The 13,382-nt window shown below is 30.3% G+C and overlaps 1 protein-coding gene across 1 annotated transcript; it reads right to left on the bottom strand.

Annotated features, from left to right (window-relative positions):
* Positions 1 to 1,612: 1,612 nt before the first annotated feature.
* LOC108206155 (SKP1-like protein 21) lies at positions 1,613 to 7,380 on the bottom strand. The gene is made up of 9 exons (XM_017376362.2): positions 7,209 to 7,380; positions 6,484 to 6,705; positions 5,655 to 5,846; positions 5,464 to 5,574; positions 5,260 to 5,347; positions 3,271 to 3,407; positions 2,968 to 3,134; positions 2,287 to 2,411; positions 1,613 to 1,833 (listed from the first exon to the last, which is right to left on the bottom strand). Exons 1-9 carry the CDS (start codon positions 7,218 to 7,220, stop codon positions 1,820 to 1,822), a joined length of 1,068 nt encoding a protein of 355 aa, XP_017231851.1. The 5' UTR covers positions 7,221 to 7,380; the 3' UTR covers positions 1,613 to 1,819.
* Between the last annotated feature and the right edge of the window lie 6,002 nt (positions 7,381 to 13,382).

Genomic DNA, 13,382 nt, shown 5'->3' on the forward strand with positions numbered 1-13,382 from the left:
ATAAAATTGCTGAGAGAGATATAAATATTTATGTTGTTTGTAGCATACGGATGTTCTAAATTCGAACAACCAAGGGTGATTAATGTTGGTGAAGGTTGGTGATCCTTAATAAGTAGCACATGTCATGTAGTTGTATACTTCATGTGCATCATCTTCTTCTTGTCCATCTGTAAGCCAACAGTAGTAACATATTCCCCCTATTTATTTCTTTTCATTTTATAGAAAATTATAACAACCTGAATACCTGTACAGCGACGAGTACTACTCCATAAGTTAGTTGACTTCGAGTATCGTAACTTAAAGTTCATTAACCGTCGAGTTTTGAAATTTTTTTTAAACTTTTTTATAAATAAAAATTTTATATTTTAATTTTTATTTAAAAAAATAGAATTTTAACAATGAACCTTAAATTGGGAGACTCATCATCGGTAAGCAAAGGCAAAGTTGGAGTTCTTGGATTGCTCCTTGGATTGCTCACATTACAGATAGTCAACTGTTTATCCCCCGTATCCCGTAATTTTTTTTCTTTTCACTTCTGTATATAATTTAAAGTATAGTATAAAAGATTTTTGTTTAATATTTATGCAATTTTTTTTGTATAAAGAGTTCATGATTCATATTTTTATTTGGAAAAATAAATTAAAATGAAAAATTGAAAATATTTTTTTTATATATATCTTAAATTATAAAAAATGGTTAAAAAAAATTAGTGGCAGAAGGAATAGTTTATTAACGGTGTGATGAACATGTCAGTAAAGCTCTGCGCAAAACAACAATCTTAATACTCTCTATGTCCCATTTGACAATTAACACGTAAATTAAGAATATATAAAATAAATATTATATTTTTTGAATAAAAATATAATCATAGTTTTTTATTCATAAAAAGAAAATTGAATGCGTAAAATATTAAATGAAAACTTGCAATGGGACTAAAGGCAGTACTTTCACCGTCATGGTCAAAGATAGATTCAGACTTGATCTAAATATATCTTCACTGATTAACCAAAATTATATGGTCTAAAGGCAACAATCATCATCAATACGTACTTCTTTGGTTCCCTCTTCGAATTCTGCAAATCTTTGCCACGGTGTAGAAGGATGGAAGAAGAATTCTGGAACATATGAAAATCGAAGGTGGTTGAAAATGGTTGCATCTTCCCACCAAAATACTCTCAACTGTTTATGCAGCTTCATTTAATTTTAAATCTATTTTAGCACGACGTATACGTTGACTAATTTTAAGTATTAGTTTCATCGTCTTCACACACTAGACTCCCACAGATTGCCATTTCGGTCGAGAGCATAAAATCAACTTTAATAAATTATGGGGTCTAAATGTCTGATAATTCAATCTCATACGGCACCTGCCCACATTCATTACTTCAGACCTGAAGCTGCCACCACATGCATTGCTATCAAAAGCCCTTGTATTTTCACTTGTTTTATGAACAGACAAAGAAGGGGGGAATTGGAACATGGAAATTAGAATGACCATATTGGTTACCGTCTACTGTTTGATCCTGCTCTTCCATTTGATTGTTCCCCTACTTTAACCAAATACTCAAAGAATGTTGGGCTCAAATTCCCCACAAGTTCCGAGAAACTGAACAAGAACAAAATCCCAACTACTTTCAAGAAACTGACAAACACGGTGGATTGAACGTTGTATCACATAATTGCGGTACTTGTCAAATGTAGAGAAGAGAAGAAATGAATTAAAGAAACTACATGACTAGTTTACAACACCGCCAACAACTCTTTACAGTTGGAAGCATTCGTCCAGAAGCCATTCCAAAGCAGCTGCGACGTATACAGATTACTCAATTTCATCTGCAAGTGCAAACATCAGAGTGTGAACAAAAGCAGAGTTACGAGACTTGGTTTGAATTATTAAAAGTACTCAAGTCCATAATGACCCGTAGAACAAAGATCAAAAACTGTATTGCAGCAAATGAGCAAATGAGATGCAGTCAGCTAAAATAACGAAATGTAATTGTCGAAAAGAAAAAAGAAAAAGGAAAACTAATATAGTAAATACATTACAATAAAGTTATGTCATTGCAAGCATCAAAGGATAGAAAGGGTCTTAAAATCGCAAGACCGGATTGAAAGAAAATAGTTACAAATAGAAAAGTTTTTGCTGGAAATCGTAAGTAATATATTGAGCAATCACAAAAATAAAATAAAAGGTATGGGATGATAATTTGAGGTTCTTAGATATTATCTAAACATTTGTAGCACCAAGTTAAAAAAAAAAAAAAAAAAGAATATATATTATATCACCTTTCGTTCTAGATCCATTTCCTTCTATGGGAACTGTAGCTAGCCTACTTTCGAGACTCGAATATATCTCCTGCTTTCTGTCGGGCAAACTTAAATTTATTACTCGAGCAAAATCCTCTACTTCCCTGTGCAAAGAGAAAACAACAATGGAATGCCAAGTTAAAAGAAAAAGAAAAAAAACATATATCACACCAATACAGTAAGGATCATTTGTACAGTTTTACTTGGCAAAAAAAAAACTACGGTATGGGTTGGTTCTCCACTTCCCTGAATCCAAGGGACTAACAAACACAAGAATGTATTGAAATAGCAGAAATCAAATATCATTTAAAAGTTGATAAATTCAGTTAGAAATGAAGTCAGTCCTAAAGGCCTTCGTCACATTTATTAGTTTAGTGTTACAATCTTAAAATTTATAAAACACAAGCACATATCACACACAGTTACTACACTAGTATGATATTTATAAAATATACTGTCTCTCAAATGTAGCCCTAAATGCATAGTTATAGTGATACACAATACGCAAATACCTGAAATTCTTGCCTGAGCAAAGAAACTACACTTAAGAAATGAAAACACAATATTGCAGCCGGAGACAGCCAAGTACAATGGGATCTCATACATCTATGGGTATACCTAACTGCATGTTTAAAGAAACTAGAAGATTAAGAGGCGAACCTATCAATCATTTCCTTCCAAGCAGGATCTATATCATCATCGTCATCAAACTCATCCTCAAAATTGTCGTCGCGCATGTTCAGTAAATTTAATGTATCATGGAGAGGGGATGATAAATCACCAGTACTCTGAACACTATGGTATGATGCCTCAGAAGCATTTGAATCCTGAAAATTTTTATGAGAAAATGATTTTAATGTACCTGAAATGTGGCCTGAGGTAAACACTGCGGTATCTATTTGGAAAAAAAAGAAAGAAGAAAAGAACGATTGAGAAGACATGATGAAGAAGGTGCGGGTAGACCTTATCATGGTTTTCAAGGATATCCTTGGAATGGGAGGCTTCATTAGAAGAACCACAACCGGAAGGAGCATTCTTCTGTCCCTCCCTTCTATTACGGAGCTTCTTCTTTTTTTTGGAAGTTCGAACTCCCTTATTATCTGCAAAAGATAGTAATCATAGTTACTTTTTCTTTTAATGTCTAGATAATGGCAACAAAAGAACTGAGAATAAACTCTACAAGATATGCAAATTTGAGACAGTTAAAAAGCTTAACTAGAATGCAAAAAGCAAAGCCGTGACTTTTTGCAAAATATATTATCACAAGCTACAAAGAGACAATATGAGATGATTAGACAAAAGTCAACCAGATTTAAAGGTCTTCACTGCAAATGTGATCATTGATCCAATTGTTTGTAGTCTAACTTTTTTTCACACCACATGTTACAATAAATGTGCCAGTCTATTCTGAAAATCTTTAAAGAGGTTGGGATTTACTTGTGATGAGGTACTCATACCACACAGACAATAATTGACAATGCCTAAAAATAAATGGATCAGTAAAATGTAAGCTAGAGAAAAAGATATAGGAAAAAAAGAGGTCACATAGCTACATAACAGAGAAAAAGTTAGAGTGTATTGCAACAACAAAATAGGGACCAAATTGTATGGAAAAGTAAGAGAGAACATTCTTGGAGTAAAACTGTAAAGAACTGTAGGATTACAATTAGTAAAATCCTTTTACATATAAAGAACTAGGGTCATGTTCCACATAGAACCATTAGTCATAGAACCCTTAGAACCATTAGCTTATTTCTAGTATTAGTTAGGCATCTGCAACAAAACTGCACATGAAAAAAATGTCTTATTGATGTATTATATTTTGAAATTACTTTTGAACACACACAACGATGCAAAAAAAACATGTATTAGATCCTGAAAATCTATGTAAAAAATAGGGTTCTGCAGCAGAACCTTAGTGGTTCTATGGTTCTATTTTAAGCATTGGTTCCTTGTTGAGCACGACCCTAAAGAACCACTTCCGATCTCACTACATCAGAATTATGGGATGCAAGGATTATTCTGTGACTAAAGGCTTACAACAAAACTCCACACAAGATCATGTGGACTGGTGTTTTTCTCACTCATAAACTGTGGATTTCAATCACACTCACAAGGGTTAATTCCCTACTAACAACATGCAGTAACCCTACAAAAGTATATTTCTCTTGAACTTAAAAGGGTGACCATATAGTAATCAAAAGTTATATCGCACTGAAATTTTTAGTTTACCTAGTCTGTACAAGCTTCTGTATTTACATCAACAAATAGAGCTCATTAAGTACCAGTAAAAAATAATTATTTTTCTAAAGATTTCATCAATAGTTCAATACTTAAAGTTTTTCTACAACAAAGTTGAGAATCGAAGCTTGAGTCTTATTTTACAGAATTTTCTTCTCGTTTAGACAATGAAGTCAGCAATGATGCATTTCTTATTGAAGTTCTCAGGAAGCATCCAACTGTCAATTGTGTCAACATATTGGTTTCTCTTTAGAATTTCTAAGAAACGTCTAGCCATCTTCAAGCTTCAAAATAATCTTACAGGCCCATACTTCCGTTCAGTGTCTTGCATAAAGAAATAAATTCACACAAACTAGAAGTCTCCCAAAGGGAATGGCATCCTCCCCTTGTGAAAAAAAAGGTGGCAGAAGTTGCAAACTTGATTGATAATGTGGAAGCATGTAAAGGAGTGTAACTCTTCATTTTGCCTCGGGCACCCATGTCGTACACTCGACACTTGGACATTGTATTGACACCCCGACACTTATTTTACGCTAAAAATATGGAATTTTTTTAAAATATTGCCGAGTCCGACACTCAGCTTCGTATCCATGTTGGACACTTTTAGTCGAGTCCGGGTGACATAGATTGTACATACATGTTGCTCTGAGGCCTGAGCCAATATATAAATATATATAAGAAGAGAAAAGAGAGTAAGAAAAGTGAAGATACCTCCATGTCCTCCATTAATAAATGAGACAAGGTCATCGACTGAACGGTCATCTTTATGCTCGTGAACCTCTACTTCAGCCTCTACTTTCTATTAATGAAGAAATTCAGCGAACAAAGAACAGCATTTTATAGCACGAAATCATCAACTTTTAGGTTAGAAAAATGAAATGATAAAAATAGCATGGGAATTTCAAGAAACCACACCTTCACGTTTTCCACCTCTTCGAGTTCTTTCTTCTTTTTTGCATACAGTCTATTCAAAAGCCTAATCCGAGAATCATCAGGTGCGTTCTTCCACGGCTCCAACTTTTCAGCCTGTGCCAATCAAATTAGTAAACCTAAGCGAGGGGTATAGAGACTAAGCATGCTGGCTGAAAAATTTAAAAAAAAAATACCTCTGTCAGATCATCGGGAAAATTAAATAAACGGCGTATCTCCTCAGGAGATTCATCCTCAATCTTTCGCGCTATAGCTGAACAGGTTTTTTCATACAATGGTCTCAACTGCAAGTAGTGTGCAGCATTAACTAACTCGCAAAGACTTGATGTGTCCTTTCTGAGAAAGTTCTCGTCAAAAGTCTTGCGTTCCTATCCAAAGAATAAAAATGATGTTAATTATATAATAAGTTCGTTAGCTGTATTACGCTAAGGTTAATTTCAGGGTAATGCAAATGAATTATAGAATACAATAAAATGCAAATACGATTACACATGGAAGAAATAAATGTAAAAGGTGCAAGTAAAAAGTTTAGAGGGAGGTTAGCATTAAAAAGAAAAAATTCTGTGAGACTACCATCTTCCAACGATGAGAATTGATTTGAGCATGTTAGAATAATGAGAATTGAGATTGATATCTAGTTCATATATGTGCAGTAGAATGGAGGAAGGAATCAATATCATGCTTAAATCTCCACATTTGTACTAATATTCATATTAAGTTCTATACCCCTTTCCTCCCAAAATTTGATTCCTTGCAACTGAATACAAGATAACATACTTGGTTCCTCACGTCTCAGAAAATGCTTTTGAATCAACCTGTAACTCGTATTAAGCCTTTCTATTCATCTTTTAGCAATTTAGAGACTGAGTAAATTACACTCTAGTGTGTAATTAGAGCCTCTCTTCAAGTGGCAGTATTATATACATACACATAGGGCTTAACATAAGACTTAAAAGCAGGGAAATGGCATAAATACTGACATCAAGTAGAAGTTATATGTCTAACCTTGTTAGAGCGTCCAGGTAATCCATGAAAGCGGCAGTAATCAAAAATTAAACTCAATGAGTTAGGCTTAACTCTGGAAGACAGGGAAATGGGGCTGGTCTTTGATGATCCAAGCCCCGCACTCATTTCATGAGCTATGTACGGGCATAACATTGCAATTCCTTGTTCTACTTCTTGTACAGTACCATCCGAAGTTTGTATCCATATGTAAGACTTCATAGTCTAAAATGCAGAACAATATAAAAAAGCACAGAAAACCAAAAAAATCATAACTTTAATAACAAAATAAATTATAAATAAAACAACCAGACCCGTAAAACCGAAAAACAGACTGAACTCAAGCCAAGTACAATATACAAACCCGAAAACGCAACAGATAATTACTCACAATTTAAACACGCATTAACATAGATATATCCACATACACAAACCCCATTAACTAAAAATCACCAAAACCAAAGCTAAACAGCAATGTAAAACCCCTTAATCACAATCAAAACAAAAACCCCAAATCCAGCAAAATCAGACCCCATGAGTGAATTCCAATCAATACACAAGAACACATATACACGCAGTAAACCATAAGCAGCTCACAAGAAGACCCAGATTACCAGAAATGAGAACAAGCAAACAAAAACACACACACACTGGTCCACACAAAACTGATGAATTACAACAATCAATACACACAGCTATAGATACAAGAGGGGAGTGAGAGTGCTTACTAAGTGGGGCATAACTGAGACCAATGGAGATAACAGAAAAGTGAGAAATGGATTTTAATTGAACAAGACGAGTTTATGAAATCAGCTGCTGTTGTTGCTGCCGCTCTCTGTTTCTTGAATTTCATTTCCCTTTTTTATTATCATTTTTCTCTCTTTCTTCGTTTTATTATTCTGGATAATCCTCCCTAATCCCTAACACGCCCTTTTTGTATTTTTCTTTTCGTTATTTCATTCATTTCTATGGATATTTTTAAGATTTATGACACACTTAACTATATCAATTAATCTCTTGTATTTTGTATTGTGGATAGCTAGTATATGTAAAATGATTTTTATGAAATAATATAAATTATTTCTACGTGTTGACCCCGTATACAAGATTTAACCAGAGATATTAACAAAAGGAATGTCAAAAAAAAAACAAATTATTGTCTTGGTTTAGTTAGTACTACTAAAAAATTTAGAAAAAAATAATATATTTGATATTTATGGTAATTTTAAAGTTTTGCCTAAATTAATTCTTACAATTTTATCAAATTATTTATATTTGAAAAACACTAGATATATATATATTTTAAAAAATAATTTAAAATTAAAATTTACATTTCTTAAATTTATATTTCTTCAATCTCATACAATTATTTAAATTTGAAACAAAAACGCGATACACATTTAAAAAGTCATATAAATACATTATACGAGTCTTAATATTAATATATGATTTTTCAGCTCCAACGTCAAAAAATTGAATATAATAGTGGGAGTATTTTTTGCAAGTATCTATTTTATGATTAAATATTTATCTACAATATGTGATTGAATTTAAAATAAAATAAATAAATTATAGAATATAACTTAAACATGTCTTTATAAAAATTGACTTATGTTTTTCCATAAAGAGTAATATTTGAGTTCATAACATATATTTTAAAATTAGAAATACTAGTTAAATAAAAATACTTGCATCAAAAAAATATTAAAATATTTTATATTTACTCTACTTTCCACAAATTATATTATATGTGTCAAATTATTAATTTCTCACCGTTTTAGTAAATTTTCTATTAGTTTTTTCACCAATAAAAACATTATTGCTTTTTGCAGGAAATTCGAAAAAAACAATATTTTCCATTTAAAAATTTCATTGATTGGTTTCTCATTTTTTAAACAATATTTATAAATTATTTCGAACAACTGGTTCTAAAAATATCAATTATGGTATGAATTAAAAAAAATAGAGTAGAAAAGTTTTCTATGGATATGGATGGCATCGGTCTGACTACAGTAAAAACTCTATAAATTAATAATGTTGGGACCGGAGAAATTTTTTTAATTTAGAGAGTTATTAATTTATCGATTAATTAATAATTATTAATTTATAAGAGTTTTTATCCGATTATAGTGTACATACCAAACAAAAAAAGCATATTGTATATAAGTTAATATATCAAACAAAAAGACAAAATAGTTTATGTCTCTTAAAATTACATTGCAGAGAACTTTGGAACTCAATCTAAATAATTAACTACCGTGTTCATATGTATGGAAATCAATAACCACTATTAAAGTACTAACAAATGTAAAAAGAGAAATAAATGTGTTCAATATATTCTTAAACAAGTTTGGCATATATAAATTAGATGAATATGTTAGAGTATTCAAACCACATCTCACATGATGGCTTCTCTAAGCATGGCAATAGGTCGGTATAGTTCGGTTTTAAGAAAAACTGAAACCGAACCGAATACTGTTTTTCAAAACCAAACCCGAACCGAACCGAATCGAAACCCGGATTTCAAAAACCAAACTCGAACCACCGGTTTTCGGTTCGGTTCGGTTTTAACCGAAACCGAAAATTATATAAAAAATTCTAAAAAAATATATCTAAAATATAGGTTCATAAACAAGTTTTTTATTCAAAAATTAACATATCCTCAATTTATTACAAAACATTCATGATTAAATTAGCAATTACAATAATTCCTAATTAAAAAGAAGCTTCATTTTTTAAGTACTAGTAAAGTATTATTAATTCAGCTTTTTAAAATCCTTTTATTAATTCAGCTTATTAAAAATAAATGTAAGTTAATTGCTATACACAGGAAAATAAAACATTATATTCTAATATAAGATTGTATGGATTTTGTTTTATTTATGTAGCTGAACAAAATTTTTGATGATACTTTTCTTTTGTTCAAATATTATTTAATACTATATTTTGTTTATTTTATTATAAGAATATGTATTTAATATTTATAAATAAATTTGTATCATATTCAATATTTGAATAAGTGATGAAAAATTGTTTAAAAAAAAAGGTAACAATATAATTATTCTTTTTTACAAATATCTTTTCATCTTCTGATAATGACTATTTTTATATAAATATGAAATACACACACACACACACACACACACACACACATTGTATATCGGGTTCGGTCGGGTTTCGGTTTGGTTCGGATTCGAATCGGGTTTCGTATATTCGGATCGGTATCGGTTCGGCTGGCCTAAAAACCAAACCCGTACCAAATTCAATCGGTTTTTAAAAATAAAAACCAAACCATAAAAATCGGGTTCGATAAAAACCATTCGAGTCGGTTCGGTCGGATATCTGTCGGTTCGGAAAATTTTGCCATCCCTAGGCTTCTCATCCAAAGGGTGTCGCGAAATCTAAAAGGAAAACAGACAACTATTGAATCATATTTCAATAGAGTGTAATATATATTTTTCAGTTTCTATAAATTATTAATTTATGATTTTCTTGGGACTGAAAATTATAAAGGGATCTCCCAAAAAATTATTATCTTATTATTTTATCGAGTTTTTCAATTTTTTACATTGGCCCAAGTCGGGACCGAACAGATTTATTATTTTAGAGAGTTTATTAATTTACCGAGTATTAATTTAAAGAGTTTCTACTGTATCTCAAATTTAAACTCATCTCCTTCCCCGGTCTGATCCTAAATTCGGGACTATCTTTGATCCCCCCATATTCAACCTAATCGGGATTCGGTCCCCGGGAAGTCAGGCATTGTAATCTCACTAAATTTTATGCTCGGATAAATTTAAAAACGCTTAAGTGTTTTATCTTTCAGAAAAAATAAAAAACATAAAATAACATAAAATAGTAAACACCAAATAATCCTCAAATCACGGCAAAAACCAACACACATGTTTGTAGTCCTAATATCGACGCCCCTCATCAATTATTTTAAAAAGTCTTAAACATGTTGTCGAAGTTATTTGCAACACATAAAAATATAATAAAATTACATAAAAAGCCAACAAATTCGTAAATAACACACACTTATATGTGTATATATAATATATATGAGTATATAAATGTGAGTTCACGGGTAATCGGATCAGGCCAAGGACATAAGAAAAATCTTACCCGGCCTCATCCCCGATCATTTTTCAAAGTATTCTCATCCTCGTACCCAAAAACATTGTCAAATCCCTAAAACCTTCGGTGTGGGAATCGGATCGGATCGGGATCAGACGGGTCGGTGTGAACTTCCTTCCCCGTATTTGGAACTGGGGTTCTTCGTTTACTTTAATGTGTAAACTTAAAAAGATTCATAAGAATTTTGAAGATCATATTATAATTTAATTATATTTCTCGATGACTTATATTTTTAGTTAGTTATAAATAATCTAATTTTACTTTTCGCCAGTTAAATTTCACTTTAAATTGAAAATCATGTATATGTACTAACTAATAATTATTATATAATTAATTAACTAGATTTAATAATAAATTGAGTCGTTTAACAAATATATTTATTCTGGATTTATTTCGATGTAGACTTATACACCATAATTGTTGTAATCTAAAAATAGAACAATTACTTTATAAACAGGAGACTATTGTGCTATACGATGTAATTTAAAAGCAAAACAACCTTCTTAATAATTGTTAATGTTCAAATGTGTTAACAGTTAATTGATATTTATTTTTGGTTTTGTCCGGTGTGTGCCCATTGGCACACACTAACTACCAAAATGTGTGAATAAATGATTTTGATTGGTGTGATGGTAAATGAAGATGGGTCCACCATTACATGGATAATCAAAAAATATTACTCCCACCATTCCAAATTAGATGAGCTATTTGATTTTGGGCACACAACTTAAGGTGCATTGATCGTCTAGTTCCGAAATTTATTTTTTTAATTTTTTTTGTAAGTGAAAATTTCATATTTAAATTTTTATTTGGGAAAATAAAATTTTAAAAATAAGTAATATAGCTATGCGGTCAATGAATTTTAAAGTGCGTGCCCGAAATCAACGAGCTCATATAATTTGGGATGAAGGGAGTATTTATAATCAAACTAAATATTTATGATTGATGAATGATGATCACTCCATGGAATCCAGCTCATATTACTGATTATTGATAAATAATGCAAAATCAATTCTCATAAATATATGCAAAATATCTTTATATTTTTTTTATCATCGTATCCGGGGAAAATATTTTGATACCTTTTCAATTATTTTTATTACACTCTCGGTCTTTTAAATAGATCTCGGTGTTTCTGAGATCTCCGCGGAACACAAAGTACGATCTTATTTTTTGTTGGTTTTGTATTACTCGCAGAGTCGTCATCGTAAGTGCATAACATCATGTTATAATCTTATTATTTGTTAGTTTCATTTGCATCGAGATGTATTTGTCAATGATTATTGTCATCGGGATCGTCGTCATTTACAAACAGTATATAAATTTAATTGACTAGAATGTTTGCCAACTTCATGATTTGATAGTTTAATTTTGGTATCCGAATAAACGGAATCGTCGTTTTTGGTAAATCTTTTTGATCTTCGTGTTTGGTAAATCTAAGATCCTAAATCTTCACGTTTTTTTAGGAAAATGTTAAAAACATTTCCAAAATCTATTGTCATATTGTATGATTGATTTTACTCACGCTAAAAAGTGATGTGCCTATTATATTTGTTGGAAAAAAAATTGAGATTGAATCTGAATATGTATCATTACTCATTTTACATCAAGTCTTTTGTAGAAAAAAGTTCAATACACGCATGTATGTTTGACGCACCCGAAGAAAATAAGAATTTAAAAATTCGTATTTAGATAATATTTTTAGTTTATATGTGTAATTGGTTGTTTATTTTTTTGTTTGCAGAATTTTTTATTTAAAAACTAAGTTACTTGTTTTAAGAAAAATTACATATTTACGTCTTTTTTTGGAAATAGATAATTTATTTATGTATTTGTTTTTAGAGTGGAGTTATATTTTATTTTATTGAAATTATAATATAATTTTTAATGAATATAACATGCCCAATAAATATTTAAAATAACATTTCAGTGAAAATCTAAATAAAATAGTACATATATTTGACAACTGAATTTGGTTTGTTGAATGCACGCAGGTCAAGCATGTCCATCCCTGTTACCAAATCCTTGTTGTCACGAATGGAAAGAGAATCGAGAAGCAATGAGGTAATTAATTAATTTTGATAATATCCTTTAATTGTTAAATATTTCTAGAAAATTATTCAAAATCTGTTTATGTCCATTTATCTTGTCAATATTTTTTTTGTGCTTTTCGTTCCTTTAATATTTTCAAAAAAATATTTAAAATCTGTTTATTTCCATTTATCTTGTTAATATATTTTTCCGTACCTTTTATTTTTTTACAGTTTTTTATAAGATGCATATAAATATAATTTAATAACTTTTTTTTATTATCTTTTTGTAAATATTTAAATATTAAAATTTTAACAAAATTTTTCTAAAATAATTTAGGAATTTACATTTCATAAGAGTCTTAAAGCGAGGGCCAAGCCCCCGCCTCAAAAGATAAGGATAAAGTAATAAACAATAGAGTGACGAAGAAAGTATATAATTATTTTTTTAAATGATTAATTTTTGAGCCCGAATAAAAAAAATTTATAATCCACTTTAAATTTTATACATATTCATGTATGTTTTATTTAATTACTTATCCAAAAAAATTGAATTTTGCATATTTTGGTGTTCACATTTATGATTATTATACACACTTAATATAATTTATTCAATTTTTAATTAAATATATTTTTATTTTGATTTTTTAAAATTGGAAAATATTTATTTAAAACTCAGAGTGAAAAAAATTGAACTTGACAATATCTAAGTTCTAGTTGGGTCAAAAGTTAGTC

The sequence above is a fragment of the Daucus carota genome, chromosome 2 (assembly GCF_001625215.2).
Source record: "Daucus carota subsp. sativus chromosome 2, DH1 v3.0, whole genome shotgun sequence".
Taxonomy (NCBI): Eukaryota; Viridiplantae; Streptophyta; class Magnoliopsida; order Apiales; family Apiaceae; genus Daucus; species Daucus carota.